The 22,145-nt window shown below is 34.1% G+C and overlaps 1 protein-coding gene across 1 annotated transcript; it reads left to right on the top strand.

Moving 5' to 3' along the window:
* The first annotated feature begins 2,890 nt into the window (after window positions 1-2,890).
* LOC145242961 (protocadherin gamma-A10-like) lies at window positions 2,891-17,761 on the top strand. The gene is made up of 3 exons (XM_080106073.1): window positions 2,891-3,078; window positions 9,553-11,930; window positions 16,456-17,761. The coding sequence occupies exon 2, from the start codon at window positions 9,587-9,589 to the stop codon at window positions 11,642-11,644; it is 2,058 nt and encodes a 685-aa protein (XP_079962199.1). The 5' UTR covers window positions 2,891-3,078; window positions 9,553-9,586; the 3' UTR covers window positions 11,645-11,930; window positions 16,456-17,761.
* Window positions 17,762-22,145: the final 4,384 nt, after the last annotated feature.

Genomic DNA, 22,145 nt, shown 5'->3' with positions numbered 1-22,145 from the left:
AGAGCAGTTGCCCTTGATATATCCAAAATCTTTGATAAGGTCTGGCATGAATGTCTTCTCATGAAAATTAAATCATATGTGATTAGTGAATGAATAATTAATATAATCAGATAATTCTTAGATGATAGAAAAATCTAGGTTATCCCTGATAGCTGTATGTACCAACAGCATAACATTAATGTGGGTGTACCTCAAAGGTTCATATTTGGATCTTTATTATTCCAGATATTCATAAACGACCTCCTGTACAAAATTGTATTGGAGATGGGGACATTAGCTAATGAAAGATATAAGGGAAAGACAAATGTACTTGTATCCAAAGCAATGGCTGAAATCTTCGGAAATTATCTTCATTCCGTAGTGGAATGGGGATAAAAATTTACGCTAACATTCAATGCTACTGAGACTAAACTAAAGAATCAATGAAAAATATTTTAAACACATTTTTTCAGCTATATTGAAGATGTTAACTTTCAAATGCTTGTGCGTTTCCTACAGTGGTTTTGTCTTGCTTTCTTAATGGTGAAAATGTAAAGTACTTTCCTATGAAATTGAAATCGTAGACTGTCTGATATGCTCGATGTTGGGGGTAGGAGTTAAAAAATATATATTTAGATAAATAAATGCGTTCTAAGGAACATAATAATAATCTGTAATTTACATATTTTAAAAGTCATAATGGAGGACGTTAAAGAAAGAATAATATTTGAAAATGTTATATCTAAATAATTTAATCTTGTAAAAAATATGCAATTTATCTCCTTTGGCAGAAGAAATTTTGGTTATGTGTCCTGTTAAAATGTTTTTGACTTTTAATGAGGGTAGATATTTAATTAACGCCCACATCACCAATATGTGACACAAGGTCAGAAAGTGGGGATCTAAGCAAACTCCCCTAAAGGATTTAAAAATTTGCCTGAGTATCCCCGTTGACATTCCCAGGTCCGGGCGCCTCAGGCAACAAGCAATAAACTTGCCCCACCCAAAAGCTGGGTGGCAAGGCCTGGGAGGGTGGACCTCCTGAGTAATGCCCAGGCGGTGTATTTTAGTCCGACAGGTACTGGGCCAGTTCCCGGTCCCACACCTGTTGGGCTGAGTGTCAAGTACGGATCCTTGATGAGTACTCTACCCAGTCTCCCTACAGCTGAAGCCGCTAGGAGACTCATCCCCATCACGAATAATAAGGGTAGAGATTTATTTGCTGCCCACCTCAGCAAAATGTGGCACAAAGCCGGAAAGTGGGAAACCAGCAGGCTCCCCTAAAGGAGGGGCACTCCTGCAATTGTAAAAATTGCCTGAGTAACCACGCCAACATTCCCTGGTAGGGGCACCTCAGGCAGTAAGCAATGAACTTACTCCACCGGAAAGCCCAGTGGCAAGGCCTGGGAGGGTAGACCTCTTAGGTATTACCCAGGCAGCGTACCTCAGTCCGACAGGTGCTGGGCCGGTTCATGGCCCCTCACCTGTCGGGCTGAGTGTAAAGTGACGAATCCTTGACGAGTACCACTACCCTGTCTCCCCGCAGCCGAAGCCGCTAGGAGACTTTCCCCATCAGACAAGTGATAGAGGTTGTTATTAATTTGCTGCCCACCTCGGCAAAATGTGGCACAAGGTCGGAAAGTGGGGATCCAGAAGGTTCCCCTAAAGGAGGGGCACTCCTGCAATTTTTAACAATTGCTTGAGTAACCCTGTTGGCATTCCCCGGTAGGGGCGCCTCAGGCAGTAAGCAATTAATTTACTCCACCGGAAAGCCCAGTGACAAGCCCTGGGAGGGTGGACCTCCTAGGTATTACCCAGGCGGCGTACCTCAGTCCAACAGTTGCTGGGTCGGTTTCCGGCCCCTCACCTGTTGAGCTGAGTGTCAAGTGACAAATCCTTGACGAGTACTACCCTGTCTCCCTGCAGCCGAAGCCGCTAGGAGACCATCCCCATCAGACTTCTGATGGGGGTATATATTTAATTGTTGCCCACATCAGCAATATGTGGCACAAGGCCAAAAAGTGGGAACCCCGCAGGCTCCCCTAAAGAAGACTTGTGATGGGGGTATGACTCCAATGATTTCGACGATCGTTTTTATAACGACAGTTATAACAATCAACCAATCAGAAGCTTCAAAAGTTATTTAAAAAAAATGTCGAATTTTGGATTCAATCAGTTCGCCGTCGGTCTCTGTCTTGAAAAAGATCAGGACTGCATTGATTCTTTACTACTATCTTTGTTATTAAGAATTACTCAACACTCGAAATCGTGACTACATTGATTCTTCACTGATTTGATTTACTGCCGCCATCTATGTTCAACATAATGTCTCAGCACTTAACATGTTCTTTAAATGCTATCCTGTTAGACAATGATTCGGAAATGAGTGATCATTTTACATTAAATTTATATGTGGAAATCATCTCTTACTTCTCTTACTTTAAATACTAAATTTTTTTTTTTTTTTACAAGTTTTTCAAAGATATTCCCCCATAAGTTCTCATCTCCAAATTTACCTATTTTTCTTTAAATTATTTAATATTCAAATATTATTCTTTAAAGTTCTCAAATACGATTTTTTAAAATATGTAATCTGTAGAATGTAATGTGCTTATTTGAATATTAAAAAAAAAGAAGTTCTCTATAAAATTGAAATAAAAAAATATACTTGGGGATAAAGTGCGCAACGTATTTTTCAATTTCAATTTAATATCTAACCTCTTTTCTTCATCACTGAAACTAATAGAGTAAAAAAAAAACATAACATGAAAATACTTAGTGGTTAACATACTGACAATTATTCTTTGTTTTTCAATTTGGATTTTATTTGTGGCCTTTTTTACACTAAAAATGTGTCGCATTAGTTTTAAATTTCGCCTGTTTAACCTTTTTTTTTTTTTGGTTACAAACATTTATTGCAGTTTGGGAATTGTGTCACTAACCGAATTATTTGCAGAACCACCGTTGCACGGCTGCATGTTTGTTAAAATTTTAAATCGTATGCATATACACATATGCATTAACAATTGTTAATAGATTGAAGTGTCTTTCATTGAAGTTTTTCTTAACTCAGAGTAAAGAAGAGTTCCAACAAGAAAGGTAAGAAAATATTTTATTTGTTTTAACTTTTATTAAAATCTCACTTGTTATGAGATTGCCTTCAACAAATCTGATCAATTAAACTTTGTTTATTGGATGTGAAATGCAGTTCATAAAGCTGTCAAACTGATAAGAATAATTGTTAGAGAAATAAAAGGATGTTATTTCATGTAAATAATGATCAATTATTGACAATTTAATTTTAATAAATTAACCCATTTTTAAGAAACAATCTTAAGATTAAAATCCTACTTGAAATAATGATATGCATATACATATATTTTTTCAAGATGTACGTGAGTGCTCAATATGTGAGCAGAGCTTAGGAGTAGTATAAAAATATACTAATGGCAAGTAGATGTACAGAAACAATTATACTACTGCACTACGAAATAGAATTGACAATTTTAACATGCTGAAAGAAATAAACTGTAAGAGTACAACATCTTGAAATTTGAAATATAGATATTTTGTCACATATATATATTCAGAATGTGAGATATTATGTAATTATTTCCACAACCAAACAACGTCGCAGCTCATAAGAACCGTGATAGTCAACAAACTGGAATTCCAAGACTAAAGTTTTGCCCTCATTTGGGCTCATCAGTTAGACATATCTGAACTCGGGATTCGAAACCAGAGCTTCACTTCATCTCAAAGGACGCAGTACTCCAATGCAGTATAAATAAAGGCTGAAATATAATTAATTAAGCATATTTTTCCCATAAATAGTTCTTTTTTTTTCTCTCTGTCTCTGTCTCCCTCCAGTCTTAGACTTCCGATTTGTTGACTGTCATGGCTCTTGTGAGCTGCAATATTGTTTGGCTGTGGAAATAATTATATATATATATATATATATATATATATATATATATGTAATAGACTGGAGGGAGACAGAGACTCGCATTTTTCTATGTAATATAAAAAAAAGTATTGAAGAATTCTTTAAATGTCGACCTATCAAAATGTGTGAAGCTCAAAAAGGTATGGTGGAGCTTAAAATTAATAATAGACAAGACAAATCCATATGTTGGTAGGTTTATTTGTTAATGTAATAAGTTTACGAGTGTTTAAATTAATGTGTCAAAGAAAGAAGTCGACATTGTGGGAAATTTATCCTCTTTTAGATAAATTTGACACGAAACTAACAGCCTGCAGAAAAAAAAAATAAAAGGATGAAATAAAAAAGGGAGGGATAAAGAATAAAGTAGAAAGGTCTTGTCTTTAAAACGAAGAAGAGACTTTATTTACATTACAGTTGCAAATTTTTCCCTTTGCAGGCATTAAATACAAAAACAAAGAACGCCAAAGTAACAAAATATAATGCAAAAAGAAAACAAAAAAAAAATGCTGGTTCTTATATTGATAATGTTGTATCAATGAACGAATACAGTATTATAATTCAAATAGGCGTACTTCCTAATAATAACTCAAATTCAATAATTTTAATGAAAGTACTCACAAATTGATGGCAGACAACTCATGTACATTTTTTTCTCAATTTAAAGTCTTTTAAAATTACTCTCCTTCAAAATACATGCAAACCAGAGCTACAGAGGAGTACCTAACCTGATTCACAAATTTAAAAATTAATGATCAGATGCAAAGTCACAGAAGTTTGAACAGAGAATATTCCGTCAGCTAATTGACTATTTACATATAAAAGAGTATAAATGAGAAGTTCACACAATTTACCACCCAACTTCCTCATTCTTAAAGAATCTCTGGCGAACACCAAAATATCTCAGCTCCCTCGTAACCACAAGAACCCAGTGAGATCAACACCGGTGCTACAAGAGGGACCAATCCAATCAATCCTATGCTTGGAGGAATTAAATAAAGCTGAAACCCAAATCATGCACAAATCATGCAAGGTCATCACAGTTTTAAACGTTTGTTTAGCTATATACATAAAACAACACAAACAAAGTTGGGTAAAGGTGTCAGAAACACCCAGGTATCCGGAGATGTAAGACCCCTATCAAGGAGAGAACCAATCTTCTGGTGTTCAGCATTGAAACAAACATCTCAGCATCAGAAAACCCACTTCTAACCAAGTATAAGATGGTCCTGAGCGTCTCAGAAACATCCCAGGGCAAATCGATCTTGACTTCGATAACTCTTGCAATACTGCAGGAAGCTACGTCAAGGCAGATCTTCAAAATACATTTAAAAACAATAACACCTGCATGTGATTCCAAAGCAGAAAGTGTTCTACTTAAAGGGGCAACTTCATACAACGAAAGTTCTGCAAGTGATCTCTGCACAACATAACCTACACTCTCATAGGAACGCGGAGAAGCTGAACTACACACCATGTAGTCAGCAGATTTGACAAGATCTATCATGGGATTCTTTATACAGTTACACTCAACATGAATCTGGATGCCCCAGTCCAACTTGAGTTCACGTAACTATTCAAAAACCATTCTCCTCGTGATTTCTACAAGTTGACAGGTGGATATAGAACTTTCTACCCTATCTGTCACCATCATGACTAAGTCTCTCAGTATTCTGACAAAATTGTAGTAAATAACCACATATGCGAGTTTTCGAACTCACATTGTTAGAGAGTAAAACACTCCTAACATTCCATGGAAATCCTTCCAAGAATTTCACAAAATTCATGTGATTCATGGCCACACTTAACAAGTTGGGGACACGAGTGGTATCATTCATGATACCTGGGAAGCTCACTTCCAATACATTTTTCTTTACAATATCACTGGCAAACTGCCAACCAGAAAAATCAAACTTTAGCGCCTGGCTACGCAGAGCCTCTGAAGTGGCATTTGCAACACAGTCTTCAGACTGTGATGCAGTATTTCTCAAGCCAAACTTGCCAGCATGTAGCAAACAGTCTTCAGAGTTTGGACATTTGAGCTTAGGAGTTGATAACTCGCCAAGCATCTCCTTAGGGGTTTTGAATATCACAGGGTTGCACAAGGAATCACACTCCATACCATCTGCCAACCTTGAGAGAATTAATCGAACCTGGGACGAGAATACCACAACATTAACAGAATCCGGTTTTACAAGCGAACAGTCCACGTCCTCATGCAAGGAACGATCACCTAACAACTCAGTTATGTTATCTACCGATGATTCATCAACATCGGCCTTCATGGGCATAAAGTAAGGTTTTGGTAATTCCCTCTGCAACCGCAATAAATCTAAAACAACGATTATCTTCCCTAAATAAAACTTTCGTTTCTTTACAAGAAATCCGGAAGAACGAGTGACCAACATTGTGTAGCGTTTGTTTTTCCAAAATATTGACTAACTCCCAAAAAATACAAAAAACAGGCGTTCAAATATTATACACAAAAAAATGCACACACAAAGGTTACAAAGTATATGCATAAAATTCCTTCCTCATAGCACAAACAAAACAAGACCAATACAGTACAGTGAGTAGTGAAAATATCAAGGGATACAATCCCCAGTTACTAATTAAAAGGGTCACTATGACTCAAAATTAAAATTAAGTAGACTTAAAACTAATTTAAACTGCCGTATAGAAGTTAATTGATTGGAAAAAGAGGGAGAACGTTTAAGACTCTTTGTAATAATATCCTCACTGAAATGCAACCTAGGAAAAAAGTGGGAAGAGAGTTTAAATATACAACTGCGTAGGGGGAGGGTACATGCCACTAATGTCACATGTGTATCTTCGAAGGAATCCAAATGACCAAATGCAAATACGGGCTAAGGCCAAGAAAAGGTAACTTGTTTTTCACAAACTTTTAGTATAGGTACGAGCAAAAATAGGCGGGTAAAAATAGGGGACCTAGTTTTAAAAGCCAATTTATTATAATTTTTTGTAGGTTTCCGATTACTTTTTCATTGTATTTGAAAGATTAGAGACTAAAGTTAATTTCCTAAAGGAAAAAAATATTTGTACACGTGAAAAAAAAAAAAAGTTATCAAAAATGTTTTCACGGCGAGCTAACCAATTCAGCTAAATTTTTAAGTTAAATAAATTCATTGTAAAAATCCTATAAAAGATAAATATTAGTTTTCTGGGTCTATTTCAAAGATAATTAGTAAAGTAAAGTCCTAAGATATTGAATTAAATTTAAAAAAAAACACCTTGTTTGTACAAAATACAGCTTAATTAGCCCTCGAAAAGCAAGTAATTATGCCGTTCGCCAAAACGCAACCGATAAAAGTTTGTAATTAATTTAATTATTGTTTCGTTATGTTCTTAAATTTTCGTCTGACTTATTGTTGGAGTTTGTCTGTCTGTGAAATTAGGTTCGCTTTCAAGTTTCGCTAACAGTTTCCATCTAATCTCAGCATTCTTTTTGCCGACACTAACCCTTGAGAAAAAATGAGACATTTAAAATCATCTGCCGATAATTTTGCTAGTCTAAAGTCGTTACAGTGCTTGTTTATGACCGAAGTGAACATTAAATAATCTTCATCATCCCGCATAGCCAAATTAAAATGTCTCCATCTCCCATGAAAGAGTAATGTATTAGGACTGAAAAGTTCTGATAGTAACTTAATGGTTTCCACGAACTCCAGATCCATAGTATGTTTGTACAAAGAAACTGAAATGTTAGAAGTTGGTATAGTGAAACCATTTTCATAATTGTCAATCCTACTTGCAACTTGGGTGGATATTGGTTTTTGTGTTTTCCTTAAATGATTGAAATGTTGTGAAGATAACAACCAAGATAAGGACAACAATCAAAAACATGCAAATGACAGAAATACATCCTCGAAGAAATGTTGTCAAATTTGATAAAGATACAAACTATAAGCAAATTATAAAGATGTCTACCATATTTTATAAAATATATCAAGAAAATTAGACTATTTATCGTTTCTCAGTAATCATGAATGTAGAAAATAATTTAAACTGATACAATTATGACTATTCATGGTTTCTAAATTGATACAATTATGAAGTCACTAGACATACTCATGACCCGTTTGGTCACACTCACTACTACTATTTTTTTTTTTTCCAAATTTATAAACTGTGGCATATCTTTTCAGACATTTTTCTTGTATAACTAAAAATAATAACTCTCTTTACTTCTATATTCTTCTTTTTGCATATTAGCCGAATATGCAATTCGAAGACAAATATAGTTAAGTGACGTTTTAGGAATTTAACTTGACTGGATTCTATAAACAATAACAAGAAGGAATTTTAGATAAATAAAAACAAATGTTTTCAGAAAAAGGAATGTGCATTAACAATGATAATACACCTAGATATGTGATACAGATGTTGACTGATAGGGTTCTTTATGGAATGCAAATGACGTAATCACAAAGACATAGTTTAATATATACATGGACGTTAGTAGTAGAAAAAACGCAGTTGAAGAAGTCAATCAGAGAAGCCAGACGAGAAGTTGGGAAGAAGACACCATGGAAACCGGTGGTTAAGATCAAAATGTGAAGTCAAAGCATTGTAATCTCCGAAACGTTACACGGTGTGTGAATAAATGTTATATGAAATATAACTTTGTGTAGTGTCATCTTTCGAGGAAACAGGTATGTGAATTCGTCCCGGTTGTTACTGTCATGTAAAATGTTTATCGAACTCTTAAATATTTACAGACTCTGTCTATTATGTAGACTGTTGTTATTATATGCACTCATCTTCTTCTTCTTCTTCTTCTTCTTCTTCTTCTTCTTCTTCTTCTTCTTCTTCTTCTTCTTCTTCTTCTTCTTCTTCTTCTTCTTCTTCAGCAAAGAACATTTGTCTAACTCTCCATCAATAGAACATTGTCTCCTATCGTCGTTTAAAACCCATCAGTTGCAAGTATTTGTTATCTCCTCTGAAAATAACACCTCGATATGTTCACGTCATCGTTTCAGTCCAGTTCAAGTAAAACGTTGTTCATTGTACAACTTATATATACCCTGTCTGTTGGTTTAGATGCACCAACATTTATTCATCGATAATTTGATACCCCGCTATCCAACATTCTTCTTCTTCTTCTTCTTCTTCTTCTTCTTCTTCTTCTTCTTATTATTATTATTATTATTATTATTATTATTATTATTATTATAATATAAAGAAGTTCTTTCTCATACTTATAGATATGTAAACAACCTCATTATTTTGCCTCTTTCTCTAAATGTTCACAAAGACATTTAAAAATGTTAGAGAATGAGTGAACAGAAAGGAGAGAATGGGGAGTTGTGCAGTTACTTATAAAATGTGGCTATTTAGAACAATTAACAGATTCTTTTAAAACATAATTTACTTCTATATCTAAGTTATATTCTAGTATGAATTTTGTGTTATTAAAGTATGTAGAACAAAGCCTTAAGGCAACAGACGTTGATTCAAATCACATTTAGTATACTTATAGATTTCAGTAATTCATCAATAAATGCAAATCTAAAATGTCTGTAATCATTATTTTTGATACTACTTAACTTTTCAATTGAAAACATTGATCAGAATTAATTTATAAAACTTTATTTTTTTTTTACTTTCAGAAAAAAAGCATTCGTGGATTGATTACTTAGCAAAATGGATTTGATTTACTTTAATACGAGAACCAAACCAGAAACGAAGATTCTATTTAAAATAATTTTGCTTTTTTCTATTTGTCAAATGTATATTTGTGCTGATTTCGTATATACAATAGAGGAAGGAAAGAGACCGGGAACTTACATTGGGGACATTGCAACCGATTCTAACATCATGGAATCTATTCAACCAGAAGACCAGAGTTCCATCTGGTTTACCTTACTTCAGCAAAAAGACTCCATTTTCTTCCGAGTCGCCCGGAAAACTGGTAAACTCTACACTTCACAAATCTTGGATGCTGAATCCATATGCAAACGTGACAAGGAATGTTTCCAACTGCTGGATGTTGTGATCCATAGAGGATCTTCTTCTATCAAAATATTGACAATTAAAGTGAACATGAAAGATATCAATGACAATTCTCCTATATTTCCTCGTAAGCAGATTAATATTGAATTTGAAGAAGGACAGGAAAAGGGCATGAAAATGTCGATACCAAATGCCATAGACAAAGATATCAGTAAGAATAACTCTCAGATTAGCTATGAGTTAAAAAACAGTCAAGATAAACCGTTTGAATTAATGGTTTCTAAAGATGTTACCGGTGCTTCAAAACTAGCCTTGGTATTAAAAGAAATGCTCGACAGAGAAAAACAAGATACGTACAAGTTACAATTAATTGCCAAAGATGGTGGATCTCCATCCAGACAAAGTGTTTTAGATATTCTTGTCTCTGTGATAGATGTCAATGACAATACTCCTGTATTTTCTAAAGATATTTATAGGGTTTATATAAAGGATGAACCCAATGAAACGTTTCCTATTCTTACTGTGTTGGCTAATGATGCTGACCTTGGAAAACATGGGAAGATTTCTTATCATTTTAACCCACCAACAAGTCAGAGTTTTAAAAACCATTTCAGAATTAATGAAGAAACTGGTGAGATCTTTCTGACCAAGAGATTCGGAACATATACAGGTGATATTTTCATTATAAATGCAACTGATCAAGGACAACCTCCTCTCAGCAACATTGTATTAGTTGTTGTTGTTGTAACCATAGCAAATAATCCTCCTTACTTACGATTGAAATTTATGCATTCTCCTATAGATAACAGATATCCCATCAGGGAAGACGTGAATGTTGGCAGTTTTATTGCTTATGGTGAAGTCATAGACAAAGATCGAGGACTAAACGGAGATGTCACTTGTTATCTTTATCATAACAAATTTCAACTTCAGAAGTTACGTATAAGAAAATATCAATTGATGCTAAAAAATCCTCTCGACAGAGAGAAAGAAGAGCACTATGATGTTCTGATCAGTTGTCAAGATAAAGGCTCTCCTCTTTTGTATACTGAGAAGATATTCTCCATTCAAGTGATGGACATCAATGATGTAAGGCCACAATTTACAAAAGACACATTTAAATTCTTCATTGATGAGAATCAAAACTCGAGAATTACTCTTGGCTACATCAATGCCACTGATCCAGACTTGGGAGATGGAGGAAAACTCACATATTCTCTCATCACCAATAACAAAAAACACTTCTTACCTTTCAAAATAACCACAAATGGATTACTATCAGCAATTATGTCTCTTGATCATGAGTTTCAACATACTTATCACTTCAAGGTGTTTGTGAAAGACAATGGAACACCATCTCTCAATAACACAGTCAATGTGATTGTTGAGGTCACTGATAAAAATGATAATGCTCCATATTTTACATTTCCCAGTGTTAAACCTTACAATCTACATATCACATATTACCCTGATGCCAGAAACAAGAACATCACACAGATAAAGGCAGCCGACAGTGATAGTCAAGAGAATGCATTTCTAAAATATCAAATAATCAGAGGCAATGACAAACAGATGTTCACCATCAACCAGTACACTGGTTTCTTAGCTTTCAATAGACAACTCAGCCAACAAAACGCTGGCTCCTATCAGCTTGACATTCTTGTCAAGGATAGTGGTAGGCCAGTTCTATCAGCAACAACTACTCTCAATTTAACACTCACTATCAGCAACAACACATCAGAAATGTAAAATGTTGTTCAGCTTCACATTGAAGAGAAGGTGCATCTTAATCTCGTCATTATTATAGCAGTCACAATAGCTGACTTTATTATGGCTTCATTATCAATCTGCATCATTCAATGTAACAAACAGTCAAATAGGGCCTATACTTAAGCAGTTGATCCTTCTAAAAATTATTCTAGTGATTAGGGACTCCTTTTGACTAAAAATTAAACTACAGAAAATAGTTTTCATGCATCAAAAAAAAAAAGAAGTAAATTTTGAACAGAAAGCTCTACCAGAAATTTCTACTCAGGTAAGTAAATTACATGTGAATCCAAATTTTTGTTCTTATTTTCAAAGTTTGTAATTATTTTTATTGTAATGTTTTTAATCAAAATATTATAATTTTGTAAACGCAAGTTCCTTCTCCACAATGCCTCGAAAATCTGCCAGTAATTTCATAAAATGAATAACTTAGCAGACTTTTCTGAAACAAATTGTAAATATCTTAACAGATAACTTGTTTTAAATTGTAATCATAATGTTTGATATAGAATCTAATTTGGAAATACTTAAATGGACTTAATATTGTAGCGAGAACTCATGGTGGGGATATAATATGGAAAGGGGGTAGACATTCCCTCCACTCTCTTATAATTATCAGACAGCTGGAAACCTTCCACCTCCCTGGAATGGTAACACCTAAACAGAAGTAACCTAGACATACGTTTCCCCTCACACCGTTGTCACAGTGTATTCGCTATCTGTCTGTCTGTCTGTCTGTCTGTCTGCCTATCTGTCTGTCTGTCTATCTCTCTCTCTCTTTCTCTCTCTCTCCATGCCATCCATATACCAAGGTTTCTTAGAACTTCAGAACTGAAAATGTAGACATTTTATTCGTATTTTATTTCTAACAGTTAAGTATCTTGTGTTCATTATTCCTATCCTATACTCAAACCCTCTCCATCTCCAATATACAGTCGCGTTAATTTCTTGTGACATTCACATATTGGTTGTGGGTCAGTACTCATTTTGAATGGCATAAAAAAAATGAGAAAGATATCGTTTTCTTTTGCTGACTTCTTTTTTGTTCGCCTTATTCTTGGACCATTGTATGGAGATTCTTTTGGGGAGATAAAATAATATTATGTAATATAAACATTTTATATATATATATATATATATATATATATATATATATATATATATATATATATATATATATATATATATATATATATAAACCCTTCGTGATTGTTTTCTATTATTTTTGTCACCCGTGTGCCTCATTTGGTTATACCATAACGATACTGTTTTTTTTGTTTTGTTTTTTGTTTTTTTTTAATTTTCTTCCTTTGAAGGTTATAACGCTGCATATGGGGCAGCCAAACCAACTGCTAACATTGCCCTGCTTTTTATTGAAACCAACTGAGAGCTCTTTTAGTGTCCTCGTTGTTCCCTTAAGTGCAATTGTCTGATCTGAATCTAAGACAACGTGTCATATAATTACAGCTAACATATTATTTCTCATTTTTTTTTCATTCAGACGTTATGAGAATGTAGGGACGACACTGCCACTCTTATAGAGTCATAAGATTCTGCACTGGGAACTTCTGTCAAATTAAGTTCTCCCAGCTTATGCCATCATAATATGAACGATATGACTTATATGTGTACCAAAAGAATAATTAATTACATTTTTTCAGAAGTTATGTATTGATTTTAACATTCCTTTGTCAATTTCTTAGTTACTTACAAGCTTTAAAACTACTTGACAGAATTGCACAAAATGTTTCATAAAGCATCATTGAAGTGCATGAAGGAAAAATGAATGAGCAAATTCACTGCAGGAAAAATCATGTGATTTACTTCCCTTTAATAAAAAAAAAATCAGGGAAAATGAGTTATAGGTTCTAAAACAGAATTGCACTAACTTCATCATGAATCGTCCAGAAACAAAAACATGTTGTTGTTCTACTACTACTACTACTACTACTACTACTACTAAAAGCATTAAACACATATAGGTTCTGCAATTGTGGGTAAAATCTTCACCAAATTTGGCATAAAGAACACTTTTGATACTGATTGCATCATGGGAATGAATGATTATTCTACTACTGTTTTTTAAGATGCTACTATCGAATAATAAATTTTTAAGATGCTACTATCGAATAAAAAATTTCACTGACATTAGCATGACTAGCCATTGGATTACAAAGTGTGCTATTGCAGAATTCAAATAATACTACAAGAAATAATAGATACAAATAACTAGGTGTTATCTCGTGGTGTATTTGGAAATTGTTTTTCCCCCTTACTTTTATTGATTCTTCAACTAATTTTTAATCAAATTCAAGCAATATTTTAGTGGACATGCAACCACATAAACACATGTATACATACATACATTTTATCAAATTGTTTTGCAGAGGGTTCAGTTTTATATTAATGTAAAATACTCTCCCCATCTCTTATTTAATTTTTCAACAAATTTTCAGCTAAACTCAAGCAGATTTGTCAGAATATTTTGATGAACGTAAAGACACATAAACACATACATGCAGATACATCAACCTGAAATAACAGTTGGAAATGACTTATATACCATACATTACAACCATATAATCCCTACAGCCACCCACCTTGAAAATCCTGCTATATAACCTGATATAGTTATATGGAATAAGTCAGAAAGAGTGGCAACCTTGGTTGAAGTGAATGTCCCTAATGATGGAGGACTGAACAGAGCTAAAAGGGAGAAACAGACCAAATATCAAGGTCTCATGTATGATATGAAAAGAAACTGAAATCTTAGGGAGATATCAACTATACCAGTTATTATAGGTGCCACAGGGCTTATGAAGAGGAACTTGAAATACTACTTAACTAATATTCCTGGTGAACCAAGTGCAAGAGAGATTCAGACAATTGCACTTGAGGGAACAACGAGGATACTAAAAAGAGCTCTCGGTTGGTTTCAATAAAAAGCAGGGCAATGTTGGCAACTGGTTTGGCTGCCTCATATCCAGCATCACATTCTTCAAAGAAAGAAAAAAAAAAACATTTCCTTTTATTTGCATAAATTCTATTTTTATATTAGAAATAAACTTCATTGAAAATTAATTCGACATATGTAAAAAAATTCGAACAAAATAATACAATAAAATGTTTAAATCAATAACTAAGGACACTTAATTTAAAAAAACTTTTTTGTGAAAATGACTTACCATTACTATTTTTATATAATAAATATGCATTTTTTCTGTTTCAATATTTCTATGAATAGCTATTTCTTTGTTTGTAACTCTAAGGGAGATAATCAAATATATATTAAAGCAAAGGTAAGCATCAATCAGCAGCAATTGACTAAATTATTTTTGTTGCTTAAAAACAAAATGGTGATTGCTTTAATCATATTATTAATATTTTAATCAGTTTGGAAGGAATGAAAGAATGCCATCATTTTTGAAGACGCATGCACACTATTTATTATCAAAAACATGATGCAAGTTGTTTCAACATTATTTGAATTTTTTTTATTTTTTCATATTAATCGAGGAAACATTACATTCTTTGCAGAAGAAATCATAGAATTTACTTGTCTTTAGCAAAAAATAAATCATGGAAAGTGGGTTTTAGGTGTTAACATATTTAAGATAATTTTAGAAATTGACTTCCAAACTAACCTATTCCTGGGCAAGTCTTTATTTATATCTCTTCCTAAGTCCATCCTTATTATTTTAGCCCTGCCAACAAATCCTTTTACCTCAACTGTTCTACATATACTAATTCAGTAAATTTAATTTTTCCTTCCAATGTGAATAACAGTTTTCTGTTTTGTACACCATCAAGAATTAACTGAGGTCAGAAGATCAAAGCCTGTCTTTGAAACACACATTTCACATATCATTCTGATATTATTTCTCTTCATGCAACACATATCCTCAATCTAGTATCTCTGTCCCAAAATTATTTCACATGGAGATCTAATGATTTCTCTTTCTTTAACACTGGACAGAATTTGGAAAATGATCTAGCTTATGCATCTGAGGAAATAAGTAATTAATGAATATAAAATAAAGATGTACAAATATCAAAGTATCGTTATCATATCTGTACTTTCGAAATATTTAAGATGAAAATCACATTAGAATGAGGCAAAAACTTGATATGATCAATAGATGTTCATCTACACTATGACATCCTGACTTTACAGCTATTAATTTATCCGTCCATACTGCTACTTGGATAGTATCTTCTCTATCGTGTTTGTCTTTTATTTAAATGTTTAAATATTTTTCTAAAATAGACATGATAACACGTATATGTTGGTTCTCATTTCCTCTTTATTTAATTTTTCTTCAAAAGAAAACATGAGAACTGTAACTTTCATCATGTAGTGCCTATTTACTTATCTACCCACGAGGACAGAGTTAGACACAAGATCTGTTTTAAATGTGAGGCAAACCTATATCTTCAAAAAGAGGCAATCGGTATTGGAACAAAAATTTTAAATTGCATCAGTTTAGATGGACTTCTCCTTCGCTGACCAGAGACAGAAAATACTAAAAATTGCATAACAGATACCGTACTTTGAGGTAATTGTGCCAAATCCAGGGGTAATTGTGCTAACTGACAAAAATGTTTGGTTACCAAATGAGCACTTTTTTTAGATGGCACAATTACCTCGGACTTGGCGCAATTACCCCAAAGTATGGTACATTGATTATATTTTTCTTATGTTATAGGACTTTTATGAATGGTCTGTATTTTATAAAATAATTTTTATAAAATAATTTTTATAAAATAATTCTTTTCCTCTTTTCCTTTTCCAGATCTTCTTTGCTGAGAATCTTTAGAAGATGAATGGAAAATCAAAGTTTCAGGATAATATCCAAATTCAAAAACTACACTGCAGATTTCTAAAACTGGACCCCTGTTCCCTGTACCACACAAAAATATATAAATATCAGAATAAATAGGAAACGATGAAGATTTTTCGTTAGAAAATAGATACTCACATAAGCAAACACAGAGCTCATGTGAGTGTATATATATATGTATACTCTTTATTATAAGTTTGATTAAAATTTCTTGATTTTGATTCAAAAAGATGTTTAAAACTGATGGCATAACTTTAAGAGGTTGAAAGGAAAAAATCGAAATTTTTGGAATCTTTCTTAATTAGTGTCTAACGAATCATGAATTAAATTCAATACAAATCTGAATTATTTTAATTTTCAACTGATTGTTCCTATATTACAAAAAAACCTTTAAAATAGCACAATTATACTGGAATTTGTAGATTTATTCATTTATGAGCCACTCTTAAAATCGATGTTATCTGAATTTTTATAAGGGTTCCATTCTCTTTTTACCCCGTTTGCCTGAAACTAAATGAAAGTAAATATATCTCACATTTTAACCCTTTATGTGTTTCAAAATTCATGTTCGATTACTTATTTTGGTGTGAATAAAATATATAAACATGTACACATACTTAACACTTGGCCTTCGGGCCAAGATCAAAGTGTAGTATCTGTTCCGGCAGATACTGCACTTAAGATAATTTGTACCAGTCAATGGAGGGGAAACCCTCTATACTGGAACAATTATTATTTTTGGTAACCAGAGTGACCCCTTTTAGGGGAGCTGGTTTTTACCTCACATTAAAAACGGCCTTGTGCCTAATTTGCTCAGTGGGGGAGCAAATAAACACCATCAAAGTGTAGTATCTGTTCTTCAGATGCTACACTTCAATTTCTTGTTCTCTGTCAGTGGAGGAGAAATCCTTCACGACTGAGACAATTTTTAATTTTGTTCCTTTTCTCCACATTAAAAACGACCCTGGTGTCTAAATCTGTCCCGTGGAGAGGCATTGTAAATAGGAACACTATATAAAACAAATATATATTGATCTATTCGTAACATAGCTTGTGAAACTTCCAATAAAATAATCAATGAAGTAGATATATAAATTTTATATTGATTATATTACTGTGATTTCATTTGAATACATTCAGATAAAACGTTGATACGTATTCATTAAATTGAAATTAACAAAAAGTAAAAATCTATTTCATGCATGCATTATTTTTTACTTAAACTGATTAAATAATAAAGAAAACAAAAAAGCCGACAGACATTTTGTTATGTTTTCTCTTCTTTTGTCTTTCATGATGTAAATTTTAAAACTACAACTTAAAATCTTATTCATCCTTCTTCAGAATAATTGTTTTGTTTTTTTTTTCATTTCTATTTTCTGATGTTGGAAAATGGCTTCGACTTGTCACTCTATTGTTGTAATTAACAATTTTTTTTTTAGTATATCACCTAGTTTTTTTTTTTAGATCTAACATTTCAGGTGTAGTAATGATTATGTTTTACACAACATAAATTCTAGTTTGTGTTGGCTGTGTTGTGTGCGACATAAGTCCATGTTCCTCGTCACCAGTGTTGTAATCTTGAAGGGTTGTTAATAAATAAGATAACACGGTGATATATTTACAAGAAAGGGTATTTAGCAAAGTACAGAGTAACATGTTACAGAAAGACTGCTCCGAGGAGAATCCATTTAATCATGCATAGGGTAGATCATCATTATACCATAACATTAGGATTATAGTTAAAAACATTTTATCCCCTCCCCCCAAAATGTTGTAAAACTTCCTAAAAAAGATAAGAAGATAGCTTCCAAAGCGTAAACGGCTTAGGCCATTTCCGGAAATGATTCAGTGTTCTTTTTCAGTTGTCAGCATCTTGGACCGACTCCATAAGGACTGTAATCCTCAGATTAAAATTTTTTTATACGTACTGACAAATTTTTCACCTAAAATAAAACAAAGGGATTGTACATTAAGGGAGATAAGTTTTTGAAGCGTGTATGCTGGATTTGTTTTGTTTCAAAAACGGGTGTCGTGAACAACGATTTGGTTTTGAAGTGAACAACTGCTTTTAAATAATTAGTCATTACAAGAATATATAAGTAGCAGGAAAAATGCTCATTGTAGTTTAACACATTTTTACAAACTATTCTGAACTTTTAAAATTTTCTCCATTGTTCCTATTTAATTACTTCTTAACAACTAGGCCAGAGTTATTCACAAGATCGATTTTTATGTCGGGGGAAACTCCAGCTTCCCAAAAAAGGGGATCTCTGGATTGGAACCAAAATAAAATTGCATCATCCCTTCTTCATTGACTGAAGACAGAATAGGAACAGATACTACCTTTTGTAAAATTTGTGTATTTCATAAAGAATATTACATCAACTGAAATAAATTAGGCACAAGGCCAACAAAGTGGGGAAGGGATGGGGCCGGGGGTCGTCAACTTTGTCTATTCTTTAAACTAGTCTCATGCACCACTAACCCTAACCCTAACCTCATTCACTCTATGGACCTAAACTACCTAAAAAAATTCCCAGATGTTATCGAATGTTATTATTATTGTATGTGTGTATGAAAGGATGAAAAAAGTTCATGATGAAATGTAACGTTACACACAATTACACACTTGTTAACATGTAGAAACCCCAACACATTGTAGACTCTGTCGCAAATGAGACAAAGACAAGAAATAGGAGAGAAATTCAAATCGATGTTTCAGATTTTAAGAAGATATCTTTATTCCTCATTCTCCCACCACATGTTATGGCTGTGGCGTCACCCACGTCTCTAACATGATTGTGATCCTGTTGAATGTGATCGTGATTTCTGTCCTTCCGACTGTGATCATGATCCTCTCAAACATGATGCTCTCTTTCTGTCCCTCTCTCTTACGTGATTCTCGATCTGCGCACATGTTCTTTTTATATTTTTTTCCTTTCTTCCTTGCCATAACGCCACTTCACACACGGCTCAGCATTGAGGCGAATGTCATTTAGAGATGTGCTCTAGGCAATATGTTTTGCTTTTAGTAGATCAGGTTTGACAATTTTTGTGCATGTGTTCCGAGAAATAAGGGTGATATCAGATGCTGTATCAAATTGAAAACGAACTGATATTTCGTTTAAACTGACGTTGATATATTTTCTGGGGGATTTGAAATGAACCTTGAATTTGATTTTCTCTGCTGGTTCATTTTTGTATAAGTTTTGTGAGCAAATTTACTATCAATTTGATGATCGGCAGATTTGGCTCCTTGGAGGATTCTACATTTCGGACACACCTGGCACTTTTGGTTTTTGATTGAACAAAAGCGTGCATAGTGCTATTTGCCGCAAGACTAGCATGTAGACAGTGGAGTTTTCTTTGAAACTTTTAGGTTTATAGTTTGAACGAATGCGACTAACTTCAGATGATCTGGATTCTTGTTGGACTAGTATGGTGTCCTTTCTTAAATTCAACAGCCTCTTACATATTTGTCAGTTTCAAGTTTTACTAGCAGTCGGAAACGTATTTCAGAATCATTTGGTGATTGAAAACTTGCTATGAAGATTAATTAAATTGGTCTTCTGTGAGCATTTGAAGATTAAATATTTCACACTCATAATTCACACATGCGGCATAAGAGACAAAATCGTTTGACTGATTTTTCGCTAGTTTGAAACAATTATAGCGTATATGGAACAGAGATTCAAGTTCACTGAAAATATCCATTAAAATCTTAATGGTTTCAATTAAAATCAAATCAGAAAGTCGTATAGGCAAAATAAAATTAAAAACCTTTCATTTTCTTTTATGCCTAATTTCCAAATAAGTTAAATGGTTTTTCCAATCATCATCTTTGTTGGGAAATTTATGCTAAAAAGTGTCCTTTCATCGAGAAAATCATGAACTGAAGGTGCATCTGTTATTAGGTAAATTCTAATATTAATCAACACAAACTGATTTACTGGCTCTTCAAGCTGAAATTTTTGTGTCAATGTTGTTATTAAATTGTTTTGGCTGCTGGGTGAGGATTTCTTTAAGAACATATGCAGAAATAGACATTTATATTGTGTAGGGAAATGCACACAGACAGACACACAGACACACACACAGACAGACACTTTCACTTTTATAGATATATAGATTCACACACTTCTAAATAGAGAAAAGGTTAATTTCCTTCTATCACATATAATTTTGATTTTAAGCTGGTGTTTAAAATACAAAATCAGGTTGTAATCAGAAGTAAATTCACCTCTTTCTACTTCTACGCGTGAAGTCCACATTACAAGTATAGCTATAACTAGGATCATGAGAAACACCATTTGTTTTTCCCTGGGTTACAAAGGATCCACATTTTCGATTACATATGCTACATACAGACGATCAGGTATGATGCAAGCTGTCACCTTATTGATATATTTCCCAAACTCACAAAGCCTTCTGCCCAGCCGTTTCTTCTTCATTTTCTTCACAGCACAAACAATATGGGCTGGCAAATGCTTTGACCTTGTAGAACCTGTCATTCTGAACCAATCGCCAGGTCAGAAAAACCTCAGAGTTATTGTGGCGACTCCAGCCTGGCACTCAGCTCCATTGAGAGAGGATCTCCCCCTCTGACTATCCCAGCCACTCACTCAGTGGATCTGAAGTAGCCCCTACCAGTAAATCCCTATATAGCATCTTTATAGACCGTGCAAGATCATTGGATCCTGTTAGTCTGAGCGTTGCTCTGTATTTGGTGAAGAACTGCAGATCACCCCTCGCGATATGCTGACATTCGACTAAGTCCCTATAACACATGCGTTGACTACAGATCTGTCTTCAAATGACCGGACTCTGACCTTGCTATAAAAGTGAAAAAAGCCGATGTATAAGAACCCTTAGGTGATCCTGGTGTAGAGGTGGTGCAGCCAATCAGTAAAGGATGAAATCAGGGAAATATGAATACAGCACCCATCTTCACTTTATCTTTAAGGGAAAGTTCACTTTGAAGCTAAATCCTAACAGACACTTTGACCTTAGCTGGAGACCTGAATCAAATCACACGCCAAGGCTCTAGACCAGGCCATCTGTCCAGTTGAAAGTACCCAGCAGTGCAGCCGTGCTGTTCCAGGCTGGCAATCCCAATTCATTGGATTTGCTGAAATTGACAATGCCCTCTGTTACTTGTGCTGTTTGAGTGAATGTCTGAAAAGCTTGACATAAACATTGTGACATGATTGATATATGCGGAGACCCTGGCTCTGTCCTCATCTATGTTGCCGCATGAATGTTGTAAGTAAGGGGACTTTCATGGCAGTCCCTTGGTTGATCGATATAAAGATATCAGCCCAAGTCAGAAGCTGCAGGGATCTTATTAGTTTTAGTTGCCACAGCAAGATGAGGTTCTATCTCATAAATCTGTTCCCTTGGAAGGAAAGGGGATTTTAAGAGTTCTTTAATTTCTCATCAATGGAGAAGGAGATACAGACCTACTGTCTGCAGGAGTTAACTGTCCCAGCTCTTCCCTTTCCTGGGACTGAGAGTGTGAAGAGATTGAGAGGATTAAAACGGGAGAGAGTACTCTGTTCAGTGGAAGCAGGTGAGGACTAGGGTTGTGGGGACTGAACAGAAGAGATGGTCACCTCTGTAGACTTTGAGGTTGGGGATTA

The sequence above is a fragment of the Euprymna scolopes genome, chromosome 21 (assembly GCF_053919585.1).
Source record: "Euprymna scolopes isolate OS-2025 chromosome 21, ASM5391958v1, whole genome shotgun sequence".
Lineage (NCBI taxonomy): Eukaryota > Metazoa > Mollusca > Cephalopoda > Sepiida > Sepiolidae > Euprymna > Euprymna scolopes.
The sequence above is the reverse complement of the archived record's forward strand: the minus strand, read 5'-3'. Positions and strand labels throughout refer to the sequence as shown.

Bases quoted from the DNA above. Each gene is read 5' to 3' on its own strand.
- LOC145242961 (XM_080106073.1), top strand. From the start codon at position 9,587: ATGGATTTGATTTACTTTAATACGAGAACCAAACCAGAAACGAAGATT.